At 50.9% G+C, this 17,400-nt stretch overlaps 1 protein-coding gene across 2 annotated transcripts in view; it reads right to left on the bottom strand.

The window, feature by feature from the left end:
• Positions 1–3,571: 3,571 nt before the first annotated feature.
• Positions 3,572–17,400, bottom strand: part of GALT (galactose-1-phosphate uridylyltransferase) — a 95,019-nt gene continuing 81,190 nt past the window's right edge. The window contains exon 10 of one of the 2 annotated variants that reach the window (XM_050943650.1): positions 3,572–4,792. In XM_050943650.1, coding sequence (XP_050799607.1) covers positions 4,673–4,792 — 120 coding nt within the window. In that variant the 3' untranslated portion in view covers positions 3,572–4,672. The remainder of the gene's footprint in view (positions 4,793–17,400) is intronic. The other variant, XM_050943646.1, reaches the window with a different exon arrangement.

Below are 17,400 nucleotides of genomic sequence, written 5' to 3'. Positions count from 1 at the left end.
GGCAGTGCGAGACACATGAAGTGCAGCCCACAGAAGAGAGGCACATGCCGGAAAGGCCGGAAGACGTTTCCTCGCGGAGCCAGATGCTGGCAGATGAGCAGAGCAGCTCAGGAACAGATGCTTCCTTGGGTCTTCTATATTGCAAGCTGGCAGGCACCTTGCATGGGTGTCAACACATCAGCAAAGAGCTGAGGCCTGGTCAGAGGCCAGTGCTCAACATATTGACTCAAAGGCTCTTTTTAATTCATTCTTTTTGTTTAAATTGCACGAGACGCTGAATGAACGGCCCTGGAGACAGATGCTCTCTGCAGCACCCTGCAGCTGGCTGCAGCAGGGCCGATTTCACACTATCCCCAGCCCACCCTCCTCACCCCTGACCCGGACAGGCCAAAGCAAGTGGGAAGGTCCATCCATTGCTCAGCATTCTGCAGAGGGTGCCAATGCGGGGGCCATTCACTGCTGGCAGCAGTGGCAGCTGTAGTGACGCCCTGTTGGGAACCCAATGGAGATCTCCAGCCCCATCTGCCCGGAGGTTGGTTTTAAAGCAAGCCCTGGTAGCGTCCCATTTCCAGATATGAATCTGTACCTTTCCCTTAAAAGCAAATGCACAGCCTCCGAGCTCGTCATCATGTTCTTATTGGGTTTTGTGCCAGGCAGCAGCCTAGGTCTCCTTGGATCAAAGCCATTAGAGATGGGGAACGCCATTTAATTCGGTCTTGATGGGCCCATCTCTGCCCAGGCAGCATTGTTCCCTACACAACCAAGTGTGATTTTCAGTATAAGTCATAGGATTTATCTATTTCCCCAAGTGGTGGGGCTCCTGTCACTACCCTTTGAGAAACTCCCCTGCAGCCTGATACATCTCGCGCTCAAGCAGCTCTTCTGGATGTTCTGCCTAACTCACTCCATCCCGTTCCTCCTCCTCAAACCCACCCCCCCGTGCATCTTGTTAAGCAGTTCCTGCCCCTGCTGGGTGCTTACACTCTTCAAATACTTGCAGGTGGCTCCCATGTTCCCCCCCGCAGTCAGGACTTAGCCTGGCTGTGCAGATCTAGCGCTGTTCATGACTCCTTTCAAATCAATCCCTCACGCTCCCCTAGTCGTTTTAGCGGCTTTTCGCTGAGCTCCCACCCTCCCCCGTGATCTGCTGATTATTTTTTTCAATATTTTTTTAACAAGGAGTTGCCTGGAGGGAAAAGAAAAGGCAGGCACACAGCTCATGAGGGAACGGCACCATATAGGAGTAGACAGAATTGTTGTCAATATATTTGGGAGAAAAGGTTCTCGGGAGAAAGCAGGTGCCTTAACTAAATGCACATGGGGATGAAATTAACCAGGACTCAGAAAATGGGCAAGATCTGGAATTTTGTCTGTGTCTGGCAAGAAAAACAAAGACAGAATAGTTTGGACAGATAAGGGAAAACTGAATGAATTTGTCATGGATTCAAATCATGGAAGGGAATACTCAGAGGATGGAAACCCACTCAGCTAAGCCGGCGAATATACCTCCTGGGGTCCCATGTCATGAACTTACTGTGCCCCCGGCAATCATGGTAAATGTAGGGAGAGGACAGAAGAGTTGGAGGAAACCAAATGTAACAGTAACGCCACTCTTTGAGCAAGAAAAGATGAGTGATCCTAGCAGTTACTTCCCCTCTAAAGCAAACACTGATCTTCCGTAAAAGAACCAAAGTTACCTGGCAGGGACGGAATCACTAACCCCTAAGGAGTGCAACAGTGTGCCTTGCCCTAGGGCAGAGGTCGGCAACCTCTGGCACGCAGCTCGCCTGGGTAAGCACCCTGGCAGGCCAGGCCAGTTTATTTAACTGCCGCATTGGCTGGTTCGGCTGATCGCAGCTCCTACTGGCCACGGTTCGTCGTCCCAGGCCAATGGGGGCTGCAGCCAGCACATCCCTCGCCCATGCCACTCCCGCTGCCCCCATTAGCCTGGGACGGCGAACAGCAGTCAGTGGGAGCCACGGTCCACCGAACCTGCTGATGCGGCAGGTAAACAAACTGGCCCGGCCCCCAGGGTGCTTACCCTGGCGAGCCGCGTGCCAGAGGTTGCTGACCCCTGCCCTAGGGGCTGCAAAGCCGGGAGCCAAGCCGCCCTGGTTATGAGATGAGCCCACCTGAGGGGAATCGGACAGTTCTCTACAAAGGGCAGAAGGTGGCTGCAGAACAGGGGGAAGCTTGGGGAGCAGCAGCTACCTTGGTGCACATTTTGAAAGAAAAAGGCTCCTTCAGGACCATGACACCAGGGTAAAACCCAGCGAGCAGCAGGCTCCTGTGAGGGGCAGGAAGCCCTGCCTGCGTCCGGGACTGGACTGAGAGCCCCAGTGAGGGAGGGCTGGCTGGGAGATCGGCTTGGGATGGAAGAAGAGCCCTGGGCATTAGAGAAAACACCAGAGCTACGTATGGACTTTTCCTTTGTGACGTTGGGCTGGACTTTGGTGTGGGGCTCTGGGTGGTTGACAGCTGGTTCCGGTATTAAACTGTTCCTAGGCAAGGACACTGTGAACCCAAGAGAGCTTCCTGGAGATCGTAAAGGCCCTGAAGGGAGGGAAATCAGAAGGTGGGAGCCTGGAGAGCTGACCCTGCCAGGAGGAGGCCTGCAGTGAGCAGCAGTCCTATTGCAGAGAGCCTGCACCGAAAGGAAGATGGGATCCACCTGAAGTTAATATGCAAGTGGAGTCTGAGGGGCACAGCAAATGAATATGTGATGGAGGGGCCGGGGATGGACCATTTAAACTAGGATCCAGAGCTGAGCCAGCCAATGACCAAGGAACACTTAGGACAGAGAGAGTCATTTGCTAGGCCTGTCAGGAATACATGGTAATTGTCTCTGCTAAAGGATAGGACAGCAATGACAGCGGGGCCGGGGAAGGGAGAAATTGGGATAAGAGGTACCTCCTGGAGAAGTGATGGGATATCTGACAGAGGAGTAACCCAGAAGGCACACAGCCAAAATGCAGAACTGTGCATGGTTCGGGAGCCGAGTGAAAAAGCTACAAAGCAAAGACAGAAGAAGAAGGGGAGTGCTGCAGAATGGCCGAAACCCACGGGATACTGTGATGCCTGCCTGTAAACTACAGCAGATAGGGCTCTGAGGGCAGGAAGCAGCATTATACTGTACCTGGAGGATTTCATACCACTGAGATAAGGGCAGAAACCTGTCACTGACTGATGGGGGCTAGGGGTGGATGCAGCTGTAGCCCTGTTGGTCACAGGATATTAGAGAGACAGCGTGGGTGAGGTCATAGCTTTTCTTGGCCCAGCGTCTGGTGCTGAGAGACAAGCCTTCAAGCCACACGGAGCGATTAGGAAGACACTTTCCCCATGGGTAGTGTATTCCATAACTTCCCAGTAGAGCAGTGGTTCCCAAACTTTAACAACCTGCGAACCCCTTTCACTAGCACGTCACGTCTCATGAACCCTCTCCTAAAAATGAATATTTCCAGGGATTTTCTCCCGTACCTGAATATAAATGATATAAACAGTGATCTTGGAAATAGAAAATTTGTTTTTATGACATGCTTATTGCACACTATTTATTATCAGTTATTTATCATTACAGTACTTTTATTATATTATGAAAATGGCGACACTCTGTCAAGATCTCACTTTTCCAAGATCTCGCTCAAAAGAGTTCCTCCTACACAAGCATTCAGGGCTTGAGCAATCCAGGCAAACAACGCACGTTACAACAAAGCTTAAACTTGTTCTTCATAATAAATTTTAAAACAACACTAGCTGCTTATTTAATTTTAAAAACAGCAAAAAAAATATTCACCTTCCTTTCCGTTTCTTGTAAGGACTCTTGAAGTTTAAATCTCCTTGGTGTGATAGATGTGTTTGCTTTGATCTGCTTAGCTCTTGGAAGTCCAGGGGCTCCGGGCTGCTGGCCCCGTGCTGCCCAGGGTCTGTAGGAAAAAGCTCTGTCCTCCATTAGGGAATTTTTTCCGAGAACCCCCTGTAACATTTCGCGAACCCGCAGGGGTTTCCGAACCCCAGTTTGGGAACCACTGCACTAGATGGTTTCTTGCACCTTCCCCTGGTACAGCTGCTGCCAGATGCTGTTAGGCAGAGGACGCTGGGCTCACTGGACCCTGAGTCTGATCCCATCTCTAAGTCCTATGTTGGATTATAAGCCGAGTTCAGATACAGCAAAGTATCAAGCTACAAGGAGGGATTTACACAGGTTCTTGTCCCACTCTCGGCAGTATCCGAGCAGCTTCCAGGCATGCATTAAGTGGCATGACTAACACCTGTCCCGGTTCATTCTTTCTTATCCTCTCCCCAGAGGGATGAGTGTGTGTGTAGTAGAGGTTGGGATTTTCCACTCCCATGCTGCTGGAGGCCTGGAGAAGGTTTTTTTATTTGTTTTTTTTTTAATCCTGCTGCTGATAGCGCATCTCAATTGATTGGCCTGTTAGTTGGCATGACTACTTCCACCTTTTCATGTTTCTCAGTACGTATAAATATCTCCCGTCTGCCTGTCCCATTCTATGCATCCGATGAAGTGGGCTGTAGCCCACAAAAGCTTATGCTGAAATAAATGTGTTAGTCTCTAAGGTGCCACAAGGACTCCTGTTCTTTTTGCTGGAGAAATGTAACTGGCACGTTGAGTAGAAGGTGATGAATTTGGAATGGTCTCTGGTTCCTGTGGAGTTCATTCCAGAATCTCAGCCTGGCCCTTGAGAAAGCTCCAACCCCCACACAGGTGAGCGCCACCCTTTGGCCTCCTGGGGGAATGCAGGTATCTGTAGTAGGTCCAGTTTGATTTACTGCTCTAGAGGAGGAAGAGAACAGCTTGTTAATGGCATCTGCAAGTGAGGCTAAGGAAATGGGGAGGAGCTGTGACCCCCACCCAGAGGCATGCAGAGAGATTGGGGCAGCAATGAAAGATACAGAGACTCAGCAGAGCACAGACCCTTGGTGAGAGGGAAACCCTGGGCAGAAGTGATGCTGAGGGGGCGGCAGGCAACCAGCCAGAAATGGGAAATTCTTATTAATATTGCAATAGCATCTAGATTCTCTGTCCCAGGGTCCCTGCCTCCAGAGCACCCCCTCGTGGCCTGGGTTGGCTCTGCAGCAACCATGTCCCCTTCCCAAGACTCCTTAAAAACTCTGTACAGTCCTAGGTGATTCCCCTTCTGGGGCCCAATTTATTAAGTGCCAAATATAGTGCCCATCTATAAAAAGGGAAATAAAAACAACCCAGGAAACTACAGACTAGTTAGTTTAACTTCTGTGCCAGGGAAGATAATGGAGCAAGTAATTAAGGAAATCATCTGCAAACTCTTGGAAGTGGTAAGGTGATAGGGAATAGCCAGCATGGATTTGTAAAGAACAAATCTTGTCAAACCAATCTGATAGCTTTCTTTGATAGGATAACGAGTCTTGTGGATAAGGGAGAAGCGGTGGATGTGGTATACCTAGACTTTAGAAAGGCATTCAGTACAGTTTTGCATGATATTCTTATCGATAAACTAGGCAAATACAATTTAGATGGGGCTACTATAAGGTGGGTGCCTAACTGGCTGGATAACCGCACTCAGAGTAGTTATTAATGGCTCCCAATACTGCTGGAAAGGTATAACAAGTGGGATTCCGCAGGGGTCTGTTTTGGGACCAGCTCTGTTCAATATCTTCATCAATGACTTAGATGTTGGCATAGAAAGTACGCTTATTAAGTTTGCAGATGATACCAAACTGGGAGGGATTGCAACTGCTTTGGAGGACAGGGTCAAAATTCAAAATGATCTGGACAAATTGGAGAAATAGTCTGAAGTAAACCGGCTGAAGTTTAATAAAGACAAATGCAAAGTGTTCCACTTAGGAAGGAACAATCAGTTTCACACATACAGAATGGGAAGAGACTGTCTAGGAAGGAGTATGGCAGAAAGAGATCTAGGGGTCATAGTGGATCACAAGCTTAATATGAGTCAACAGTGTGATACTGTTGCAAAAAAAGCAAACGTAATTCTGGGATGCATTAACAGGTGTGTTGTAAACAAGACACGAGAAGTCATTCTTCCGCTCTACTCTGCGCTGGTTAGGCCTCAGCTGGAGTTTTGAGTCCAGTTCTGGGCACCGCATTTCAAGAAAGATGTGGAGAAATTGGAGAGGGTCCAGAGAAGAGCAACAAGAATGATTAAAGGTCTTGAGAACATGACCTATGAAGAAAGGCTGAAAAAACTGGGTTTGTTTAGTTTGGAAAAGAGAAGACTGAGAGGTGACATGATAGCAGTTTTCAGGTATCTAAAAGGGTGTCATCAGGAGGAGGGAGAAAACTTGTTCACCTTAGCCTCTAAGGATAGAACAAGAAGCAATGGGCTTAAACTGCAGCAAGGGAGGTTTAGGTTGGACATTAGGAAAAAGTTCCTAACTGTCAGGGTGGTTAAACACTGGAATAAATTGCCTAGGGAGGTTGTGGAATCTCCATCTCTGGACATATTTAAAGTAGATTAGATAAATGTCTATCAAGGATGGTCTAGACAGTATTTGGTCCTGCCACGAGGGCAGGGGACTGGACTCGATGACCTCTCAAGGTCCCTTCCAGTCCTAGAGTCTATAAGTTCTTGCACAGTTTCCAGCGGCGTCCAAGTACTGTCATCTACTTCCACCTGGACTGGCTGCCCAGCCTTTCTAAACAGCTAGAACTCAAAACACCCAAATCTTTTTCACAGTCCTTCCACAACCACAGCTCCAGGCAGCAGAGTCTCCCCTGCTATCCCAGACCCTTCTGCCATTTCCACACCCATCTGCCACTACCTTCCTCTCCAGGCCTCTTCATTATCTACCCCAAGAGGCCTGATTAGGTCACACGATCATCTTCATTTTCCCCACCTGGGGTAGCAGTTGGCTGGGTCACAGGTGGGGCTGAGATCCCTCTCCCCTTAAAGGGCTGCCCACCCTATGACAGTCCCTTACCAAGATCGGGGCCCATTGCGCCAGGAGCTGCACATACACCCAGTAAGAGACAGTCCCTGCTCCAGGAAGTAATCAGACAAAGAGTGGGAGGGGTAACAGAGGCACAGAGAGAGTGGCCTGCCCAACTGACCCCAGCAGGCCAGAGACAGAGGTAGGGGTAGAATCCAGGTCTCCTGACTCCCAGCCTGGTGCTCTGGGCACTGAAGCCTGCTGCCTGACAGTGCCTTAGGATATGAGAGCAAACAAAGTCATTGCAGTTTTGGTCTTCATCGATTCCAAGGCCAGAAGAGACCGTTGTGATTATTGCGTCTGACCTGCATCGCACAAGCCGGAGAACTGCCCCCAAATCATTCCTAGAGCACAGCTTTTAGACAAATGCCCAATCTCCGTGTGGTGGTAAGTGTCATCTCAGTGGAGCGGGAGGTGATCATTTCTGTGTATTCGGTTCCAGATGCAGAACTTCAGTACTGCGTGCTAACTGCAACCGGCTGAAACAGAAACCTGGCTCCAAACCCCCTTGGGTGTTGGATCTGAGTCTTAAATTGGTCATTCCTCTGCCTCTTTCCACCCTGGAGACTTTGTCCCTCCTTCCACCAGCCCCGACTCATGAGATCCCTTGGTTCCATGGAACTGCCTTCCTGGAGATGCTGCAGTCATGTGGCTCAGGATCACAGGTTCCACGCTCTTTGGTTACTACAGAGCAGATCTAGGGTGGCTTCTCCTTTAACCAGCATCTCCACCCTTTGGGCCAGCAAGCTGGGCACCTCATGCAGTAGGAGGCTCTCCTGGGGCTTTCCTCTGGCTGGACTGGTTACCAGACGTGAGCGTGAGTTTGTGTTCAGTATAAACCATGGGATCGCCACTGTTCTGGGAGCAAGCAGGCATCTAACAGCCTGGCTGGCAGAGGGCTGACCCCAACGCTTGTCCCCTTGCTGAAAAGCAAATGGAGGTGTCTCATCCCAGCCTCTGCTACACCCCCCCCTTGCTTCAATTGTCACCCACTGAAGGGCTTATGGGCCCAACGGACAGGTGCCCTAAGGGATAGGTGCTGTGAAGCTCCTAACAAACCATGGCCCCATGAGTGCAGCTTTGATTACCAGGATCTGGTCTTGCTTTTCACAGGATGAGGGCTCCATCTAGATCTGTGATGCATAAACCTTGATCACAAAACACATTCTGTGCCACCTGGTATGTCACCCTGGTGACCACGGGGGGTGGTGGTGGTAGAGATTGGAGCTATAAAAACAGCTGAGATAAAGGAGAATTTCCATTATCTGCTAGCAGTATGGGGCCTATGACACACAATAGAACAGTTCTGATTCCTTCCAGCAGAGGGCAGTGGTGCAAAGACACACTAGCTGGCTTGTTGCAGTCATGTTCAACACCTCAGTGGCCACTGAGTGCCATAACCAAAGGCAATAGAGAGACTTGGAAAACTGGCCACATAAGGTTGTGTGGTGACAGCAACAGCAACGTAAAAGGAAGATGACAAACCCATCTACCCCCCGAGCAATGTAAAAGGGATGAAGTGGCTCGAAAATACAAGAGACAGAAGAAAACCATCATGAGCCCCAGCCATGCACCAGCCAGAATGGAAGAGCTACCCAGGGCGTTTGAGAATCTGTTTCATTGGTGATGAGCCTTTTCAGGACCAAACCGGCTAGGAGTGCTCAGTTATTACCCTGCTGTAGCCACACAGAAATTCAAGGCAGGTGATAGATCCCTGGTTCTCCTATTCTATAAGCACAGGCCCCTACTGCATGAGGTAAAGGAGAATCCCTATTTGCTACTTGCTGTGTAGGGCCTATGATGCAGAGCAGAGCAGTTCTGGTTCCATCCAGCAGAGGGCAATGGTGCATACACGCTGCAGCTGTAAGCATGGCTCTGAATGGTGCCCAGTGAGACCACCCATACACGCCACTGAGTGCAATGCGGCCATGGCACCGGCCTCCTCATTGCAGTGGAAAAGCTTCCAGCCCTATGCAGCCAGCCTGCGCTCTCCGCTTACGGTGAGTCCTGTTCTCACTGCGAGTGAACAGAGCCATGTAGCTGGGCTGCCAGCTATTTGGAGGTACCCTGGGGGAGGAGCTAATCATGTGCAGCAGGCTGCATTAATGACAGTGATGAGGTCTGTTTCCAGGCTTGAATTCAGTTACTCAGACTGGTCTCAGCAGCTCTGGGCTCCCCAAGAAGCCCCCCCATGGCCCATCTGCTAGCCATGCTCCTCCTTTCCCCAGCATTTCAGGCTTGTGCTGCAGACGCTTTCTCAAACTTCCCCCAGATCTTGACGCCAGAAGCTTTTATCCAGGGAGTTGTTGCAAATGATCTTAAAAAAAAAAAACTCTCTTGAAAGTGCAGGGAAGGGCTTGGGGATGGGGGGAGGGATGTGGTGGGAGAGGTCCAGTGTGAGCATCTAGTCTGACCTGCGTAGAACGCAGGTCACAGACCTGCCCCCAAATAATTCCTAGAGTGGATATTTCAGAAAAACATCCCATCTTGATTTGAAAAACTGTCAGCGATGGAGAATTCACCACGACCCTGGGTAGGTTTCTTCCAATGGCTAATTACTGTCACTGTTAAAAATGTGCACCCGATTTCCAGTCTGAAGTTGTCTAGCTTCAACTTCCAGCCACTGGATCATGTTCGACTTTCCTCTGCTGGGCTGAAGGGCCCAGTATCCAATATTTGTTCCCCACATCGATACTTCTAGACTGTGATCAAGTCACGTTACCTGCACAAAATTCTCCGTTATTCACACACTCTAGGGCACCCACCCTGACCCGTTCCCAGAGCTCAGGCATAACCATGTGGGTTTGCGGTGTCTTTACCAGTGAAAGAGCCTTAGACAGTAATATCCTTATCCTCTGTTTATTAACAATCACCAAAACAGACTGCACACGCTACACGCACAGTGCTCACCACTCCCAAGAAGACAGATGAACTTTTCTTGTTATCATGGCCCCTCTCAGTCTTCTCTTCTCCAGACTAAACAAACAAAAAAATATTTCCAATCTTCCTCATAGCTCATATTTTCTAGATCTTTCATCATTTCTGTTGCTCTTCTCTGGACTTTCTCCAATTTCTCCACAATTTTCCTGAAATGTGGCACCCAGAACTAACCCAACACTCCAGTTGAGGCCTAATCAGCACCTGATTTAGCTTGTGAACCCCTATGGCCCTTAGGTCACTTTCCGCAGTGAAATTAGCAGGCAGCAGGTTTAACACAAACAGAGGGAAGTATTTCTTCACACAATGCACCGTCAACCTGTGGAACTCCCTGCCAGGAGATGTTGTGAAGGCCAAAAAAATAACTGGGTTCAAAAAATAATCAGAAGTTCCTGGGGGATAGGTTCATCAATGGCTATTAGCCAAGATGGTCAGGGATGCAGCCCCATGCTCTGGGTGTTGCTAAGACTCTGACTGTCAGATACTAGAACTGGACCACAGCGGATGGATCTCTTGGCAATTGCCTATTCCTCCCCTTAGGGGAGGGATAAGTCAGTGGCTTGAGCATTGGCCTACTAAACCCAGGGTTGTGAGCTCAATACTTGAGGAGGACAATTAGGGATTGGGGCAAAATCAGTAGCTCATCTTGCTACTGAAGGCAGGGTGTTGGGCTCAATGATTTTCTAGCTCCATGAGATATAAGTATATCTCTATATATTTAAGAAAAAGAACCTGGCATTGGCTACTGTCAACACATAGGCTACTGGCCTAGGTGGACTATCGGTCTGACCCAGTCTGGCTGTTCTTAAAGTACAAGTCTAGGAGTTGGGAGACCTAGGTTCAATTCTCTGGTTCACCACAAACTCCTTGTATGAGTATGGGTGAATCACATAGCTGCTGTGTGCCTCAGTTTCCCATCTGTAAAGTGGGGCAGATAGCACTGCCCTGCTTCCCAGAGGTGTTGTGAGGATAACTAAAGATAGTGAAGTGCTTTGAGATCTGCTTCTGAAAAGGGTTCAGTATTATTGCCCCTGCAGTATCTTTGGGAAGCAGGATTCTTTTTCCCTCTTCTCCTAATCAGTCATGTAGTATTCACGGGCACTGTCATGTTCCTCCCCAAAGGTGGCTGCCATCCAGTGACAGGTGAAGCGGTTGTTCTAGATGGATTCCTGCTGTTAATGAGCAGTTGTTGTTTTTTTGGCTCCGAGCTCTCGCTGGGAGCTCCTCGCCCACCGGGAACGTGCGTGAAATGCTAAGGATTCTCTCTTTCCTTTCTTTCACGGCCAGATATTTTCTTGCAAGTAACAACCCTGGCTGCTGGCACGTGATGACATGAATCATTTGCTAGTGCTAGCCCATTGTGCTATAGCATTAACATATTAGATTATGGTCTCATTTATGTGGTTTTTAATCCTAATGCCACATCTGGAACTGATGTCTCTCCACTATTGTCGGATATCATTAATTTTAGTGCTACACCAGCCTGGATAATCCTACCACCAATCAGCCATAACATCTGCGGGAGGGGGAAGGGGGGAATTTGTGGAGCAGAGCTGCCCAGGAGGGTCAGTCTTTGCAACGGGGAGCAGAAAGGGAAAGGGGCGAGGAGGAGCCTGCTGGGTGAGGATGGGGGATCGTGTGTGCAGCAGGTGGGGAGGGGAGTGACAGAAAAAAGGACACTGCAGACCCTTCTTCAGCATAATTCAAGTTTCCGTCGTTAGCCACCCAACTGTAAGACTTGAGGCTTTTCATCCCCCCCATGCCCAGTGACAGAGCAGCCCTCGTTTGCCATCAGGGGGGTGTTCTCAGCGCCCGCCCCAGGCCTTTGCCCCACTCACGGCCCACGTGAGGCCACAAAGGAGGGTTTAAGCGGTGCCAAGGCCTCATGCTGGGCCCTCTGCCCAGGGGCAACATTCAGCCTCAGCCTCTCATGGGGTGAAACTCGCCCCCATGCAGAGGGGCCGGCATGCGGCCCAGGCATGGCTGTCACCCTTTTTCAAGGCCTGACGTGGTCTGGGAATGGGTGTGTGACATGCAGCAGCTCTGCCTTTTCCAGACAGGGAAACTGAGGCTGCTTGTCCCTCCCAAAGCCACAGAGGATGAGCATGTCAAAGGGGTCCTCTCGCACTCATTGGCCAATGCTGACTAGTATCAGCACACAGGAACTCCTGGAGTCCTGGCTGGGACCAGGCCCCAGCCAGGCCCTCTCCTGTAGTGGAAGGATGGACTAGTGGTCAGAGCACCAGTCTGGGACTTGCAAGTTTTCCCTCTGTAAAATGGACTTGCTCACTTCCCGGGTGCTCTGAGGGTGAATCCAGTAGAGATTGTGAGGTGCTCAGATACTGCAGTGGTGAGGGGCAGCTAAGGAGAGGGTTGCCAACTGTCTAATCACAAAAACCCAAACAGCCCGTGCCACCCCCTTCCCCACCCCTTCCCAAGGCCCCGCCATGCCCCGCCCCTTCCCCAAGGTCCCACCCCTGCCCACCCCTTCTCCGAGGCCCCACCCCACTCATTCCATCCTCCCTCCCTCTGTTGCTTTCTCTCCCCCACCCTCACTCACTTTTACCGGGCAGGGTCAGGGGGTTGGGGTGTGGGAGGGGATGCAGGGTGTGGACTCTGGGAGGGAGTTTGGGTGCAGGAGGGGGCTCAGGGCTGGGGCAGGGGGTGGGGTACAGGAAGGAGTATAGGGTGCAGGCTCTGGGAGAGAGTTTGGGTGCAGGAGGGGGCTCAGGGCTGGAGCAGGGGGTTGAGGTGCAGGAGGGGGCTCAGGGCTGGGGCAGGGGGTGGGGTACAGGAAGGAGTATAGGGTGCAGGCTCTGGGAGAGAGTTTGGGTGCAGGAGGGGGCTCAGGGCTGGGGCAGGAGGTTGAGGTGCAGGAGGGGGCTTGGGGTGCTGGTTCTGGGAGGGAGTTTGGGTGCAGGAGGGGGCTCAGCGCTGGGGCAGGGGGTGGGGTACAGGAAGGAGTATAGGGTGCAGGATCTGGGAGAGAGTTTGGGTGCAGGAGGGGGCTCAGGGCTGGGGCAGGGGGTTGAGGTGCAGGAGGGGGCTTGGGGTGCTGGTTCTGGGAGGGAGTTTGGGTGCAGGAGGGGGCTCAGGGCTGGGGCAGGGGGTTGAGGTGCAGGAGGGGGCTTGGGGTGCTGGTTCTGGGAGGGAGTTTGGGTGCAGGAGGGGGCTCAGCGCTGGGGCAGGGGGTAGGGTACAGGAAGGAGTATAGGGTGCAGGTTCTGGGAGGGAGTTTGGGTGCAGGAGGGGGCTCAGGGCTGGGGCCGGGGGGTGAGGTGCAGGAGGGGGTTTGGGGTGCTGGTTCTGGGAGGGAGTTTGGGTGCAGGAGGGGGCTCAGGGCTCGGGCAGGGGGGTGAGGTGCAGGAGGGGGCTTGGGGTGCTGGTTCTGGGAGGGAGCTCAGCGCTTGGGCAGGGGGTCGGAGTGTAGGAGGGGGTGAGGGGTGTGGGCTCTGTCTGGGTGGAGCTTACCTCTGGCAGCTCCCAGTTGAGGGTGCAGCGGGGCTAAGGAAGGCTCTCTGCCTGCCCTGGCCCCGCACCACTGCCAGAGGCAGCCGGCACCTCCCTGGAGCCCCTGGGAGGGGGGCCAGGTGGTCTCTTCCCACTGCCCCTGCCTGCAGGCACCAACCCCGCAGCTTCCATTGGCCAATGGGCTCTGCGGAGTTGGTGCTCAGGGTGGGGGCAGCGCATGGAGACCCCCTGGCCACCCGCTCTAAGGGTCTCAGGGATGTGCCAGCTGCTTCCAGGAGCGGCGCAGGGCCAGGGCAGGCAGAGAGCCTGCCTTAGCCCCGCTGCACCACCAGACTCTTGGTCTAAAATCTCCTGGACTGGCTTCAGTAGCCTCCAGGAGATCGAGCCCGATTCCAGGAGACTCCTGGCCAGACCAGGAGTGCTGGCAACCCGAGTTAAGGACCATAGATAGAAAGAGCCAGGATGGAAACCCATTAGCTTCGATCACCCGGCCTTATAGCGCACTGCTGCACCACACCGTCCCCACCGATCCTCTGAGCGCCGGCAAGGATGTCAGACACTGAAAAAGGGAAGAAGGAGAGGGAAAAAAATCTGTCTCACCAGACGGGACTAGTTTGAATCCACTTTTGGGAAATGAAATCTCACATCTAGCAAGCCTGTTTATTTCAGCTGAGGGGGTTGAAAGTCCTTGCCAGCACCGAGCCCCATTCATCACCGTGCCTGACGGGGAGATATATTTGAGTTAGTGGAATCAGTAAGGAACATATGGCATTAGAATTTTGATCCTTCCTGCTGCAGATAATTACTGGCTCCCCCCAACCCCCCGCCCCCGTAGAAGCCAGCACATATGGAGCTTACAGGCCAAATTCGATAATTCCAATGTGACAAGCTTCAGAATAAATATCTCCAAATTAGCCTTGGACTTGCTCGTTTAAAATCCCTGACACCAATAAGTAACGACCGGGGAAGAGGTTGTGTGTTAAAATTCCCCAGATAAAGAAGAATGAACTCGTTCACCTCTCTGTGGCTGCAGCCTGGGAACAGGAAAACCACACAGAGTTCCTAGGTCGGGGATGGCTTCTCTGCGGAGACGGGATTGGCGATAATGTGCCAGCATCACCCGAGCGCAGAGCCACAGCCAACACCGACCGAAGAGGTTTTCCCATCTCCCTGAAGTCTGCCAGCGACGTTCATGGAAGCATTCGTCCAGCGACACAGCTGCGTTTAAACCCGGGGCTGGGCCAGCAGAGCAGCACTGGCCAGGGCAGTAGTTCTGACTGACGAAGCTGTGCCAAAATAACTTTCATGTGGAGACCAGACCGTAGGTTCCTCCAAATCTATTTGTTGGGGTTTGCAAGTCCCTGGAGTCTGCAGCCCCTGCTGTCTTTTCCCCTTTTGTTATTTAACACTCGGTTCTCTCAGTGTAAATCCAGCCCAGAGTGCCAGTGGAGTCACTCTGGATTGACGCCTGTGTAACTGTGAGAAGACTGATCCATTTGGGGCAGATGTAAATGGCTGCACAAGGTGCAATGGAGAATGAGACCTGCAGGTTTGCCTAAATGCCCAACTAAACTATCAAGTGTGTATATGCACCACTGCCCTCCCTGGGATGGACTCAGAACTGCTCACCTATGAGTCATAGGCCCCACACTGCTGGTGTGATTCTCCTTTAGGTGGGGCTTGCGCAGTTAACAATAGTAGCTCTTCTTTACATTCCTCCATTCCAGCCTGGCCGATTGCCTGCATTTCCTCCCCTGCTGCATCGTGGCATCGGTTCCCCTCCTCCCATGGCATGTAGCACCTTCCTCCCCCTCGCTCGTGCTGGCTCCAGCTCCCACAGCTGCTTTTGCAAAATGTGAGACAATTCCCCAGCCAACTCCATCCCTAGGAGCTAACGCAAGTGTCTGATCATTGGCTGAGCTGCTTGTGATGTCACTGACTCACCTTCTAGCTGGTCTTAGCCATTTTGAAATCAACCTGTTGTGACATTATTGACGTGAACTGTGATCGTCTAGACCAGGGTTGCAACCATGGTCATATAGTGGCACCAAATCTTGTACAGGAGAGGTCAAGTGAGGTGTCTATGAGGAAGTTATGATTTGCTCTCTGGGTGCATGCATCATTTTTGTATTTAAAGTTATGAGTATTGGCTTTATACTGTCTGTATTTCACACTTGTGCTGTGCTTCTGGGTGACACCCCAGATAATTTGGCGTTAGCTCTGCCTAGCCTAATTGATGGCCCATTAAGGACCATCAGCTACACAACTGACCCATTGAGAGAAGGCAGATACACCTTGTGACTCAGCAAGGCATGCAGGGACCTGCCTATGAACAGAACTTTAAGGGTTTCAAGGCACAGCTTGGCAGCTTGTATTTGAGACAAAGGAAGCTCAAGCCACATGGCAGAGGATATAAAAGGCCCTGGAAACGCCTCCATCTTGTCTTCAATCCTGCTTTTGACTTCTGGAGGGACTTTGCTACAAACTGAAGCTCTGAACAAAGGACTGATGACCCATCCCAGCGGGGGATGTTCTCCAGAGACTTGATTTGAACCTGCAGTTTATTCCATCACTGCTACAAGCCTGAACCAAGAACTTTGCTCTTACTGTATGTAACTGATTCCGTTTAACCAATTCTCTCATCTGTATCTTTTTCCTTTTATGCATAAACCTTTAGATTTTAGATTCTAAAGGATTGGCCACAGCGTGATTTGTGGTAAGATCTGATGTGTATATTGACCTGGGTCTGGGGCTTGGTCCTTTGGGATCGAGAGAACCGTTTTCTTTTACTGGGGTGTTGGTTTTCATAACCATTCACCCCCATAACGAGTGGCACTTGTGGTGATACTAGGAAACTGGAGTGTCAACGGGAATTGCTTGTGAGACTTGTGCTTAGCCAGTGGGGTGAAATCAAAGCCCTCTCTGTCTGGCTGGTTTGGTTTGCCTTAGAGGTGGAAAAACCCCAGCCTGGGGCTGTAACTGCCCTGCTCTGAGCGATTGGTCCTGAACTGGCACTCTCAGAGGTTTCCCGCCAGAGGCAGCATCGCTACACCTGTGTAGCCAACTGTCAGTTCCAGGAGATCTACCTACGTGCCCTGCTCTTGGACTGAACAGCTCAGACTGGCAGGTGGTCAGATGATGCCCATCTGGTGTCGCAGCGCGATGCTGTGGGCAGCCTGGGGTGGCCCAGGGACGTTACAGTCAAGCCTCGGGTTTGTCAGCGTGGCCCTGTCAGTTTATGGCAAGATCTAAAGCATTTTTTCTCCTTCCATAACAAATCTCGAGTAAATGAAATGTTACCGCGCCACAGAGCAGCTTGCTGCAGGGCAGAGGGGCATTTAACATCTGCTTTTCATTTGAAATTGTTTTTCTTGTGTAAGCGCCTTTTGATGATATCTTTCATATATAAGATGGAGCAGCTCAGGCAGCTGAGAAATGGGAAACACACGGAAATCACATATGTGTACTTCCTCCCCCACACACACATACATATAACACACTTTTTCACGTACTTGTGCACACAGAAACACATACATAACACACACACATTCATGCATGCACAGACACACAATACATATCCCCATCAACAATTGCTCACGCACACACTTACTGACATAATACACATTGTCACACACGACTCACAAACGTGTGCAGCCACAGAGGTCTCAGTTCTTCGCAAATACCCAGTAGCATTCTACGTCAACACACTTGTGCGCATTGGCAGTTTGCTCCATTCCTGTAGAACAGGGTTGTCGTTTTATTTCCATAATGGGAAATGATCATCTGGTACCATCACCTCCCATATGCTGAAAAATCACAGGTAACTGAGAAACTAGTTTGTTCTTACCATTTAATGCCCTGTCATCTGCAAAATAGATACCCAGAAAAGTCACCTTTGCAATTCTACCCTTAATTTCTCAGTATCTTTCATGCACTGTGATATTTCAAGCTTTACCCACGTTCACCAATGCAAAGCTCTCTGAAATTAGTTTCCTAGGTAAGCATCACAAAAACATCCTTTTAAACCAGCTGCAGGGAGCTGCATGG

This window comes from Gopherus flavomarginatus, chromosome 3, assembly GCF_025201925.1.
Source record: "Gopherus flavomarginatus isolate rGopFla2 chromosome 3, rGopFla2.mat.asm, whole genome shotgun sequence".
Lineage (NCBI taxonomy): Eukaryota > Metazoa > Chordata > Testudines > Testudinidae > Gopherus > Gopherus flavomarginatus.
The sequence above is the reverse complement of the archived record's forward strand: the minus strand, read 5'-3'. Positions and strand labels throughout refer to the sequence as shown.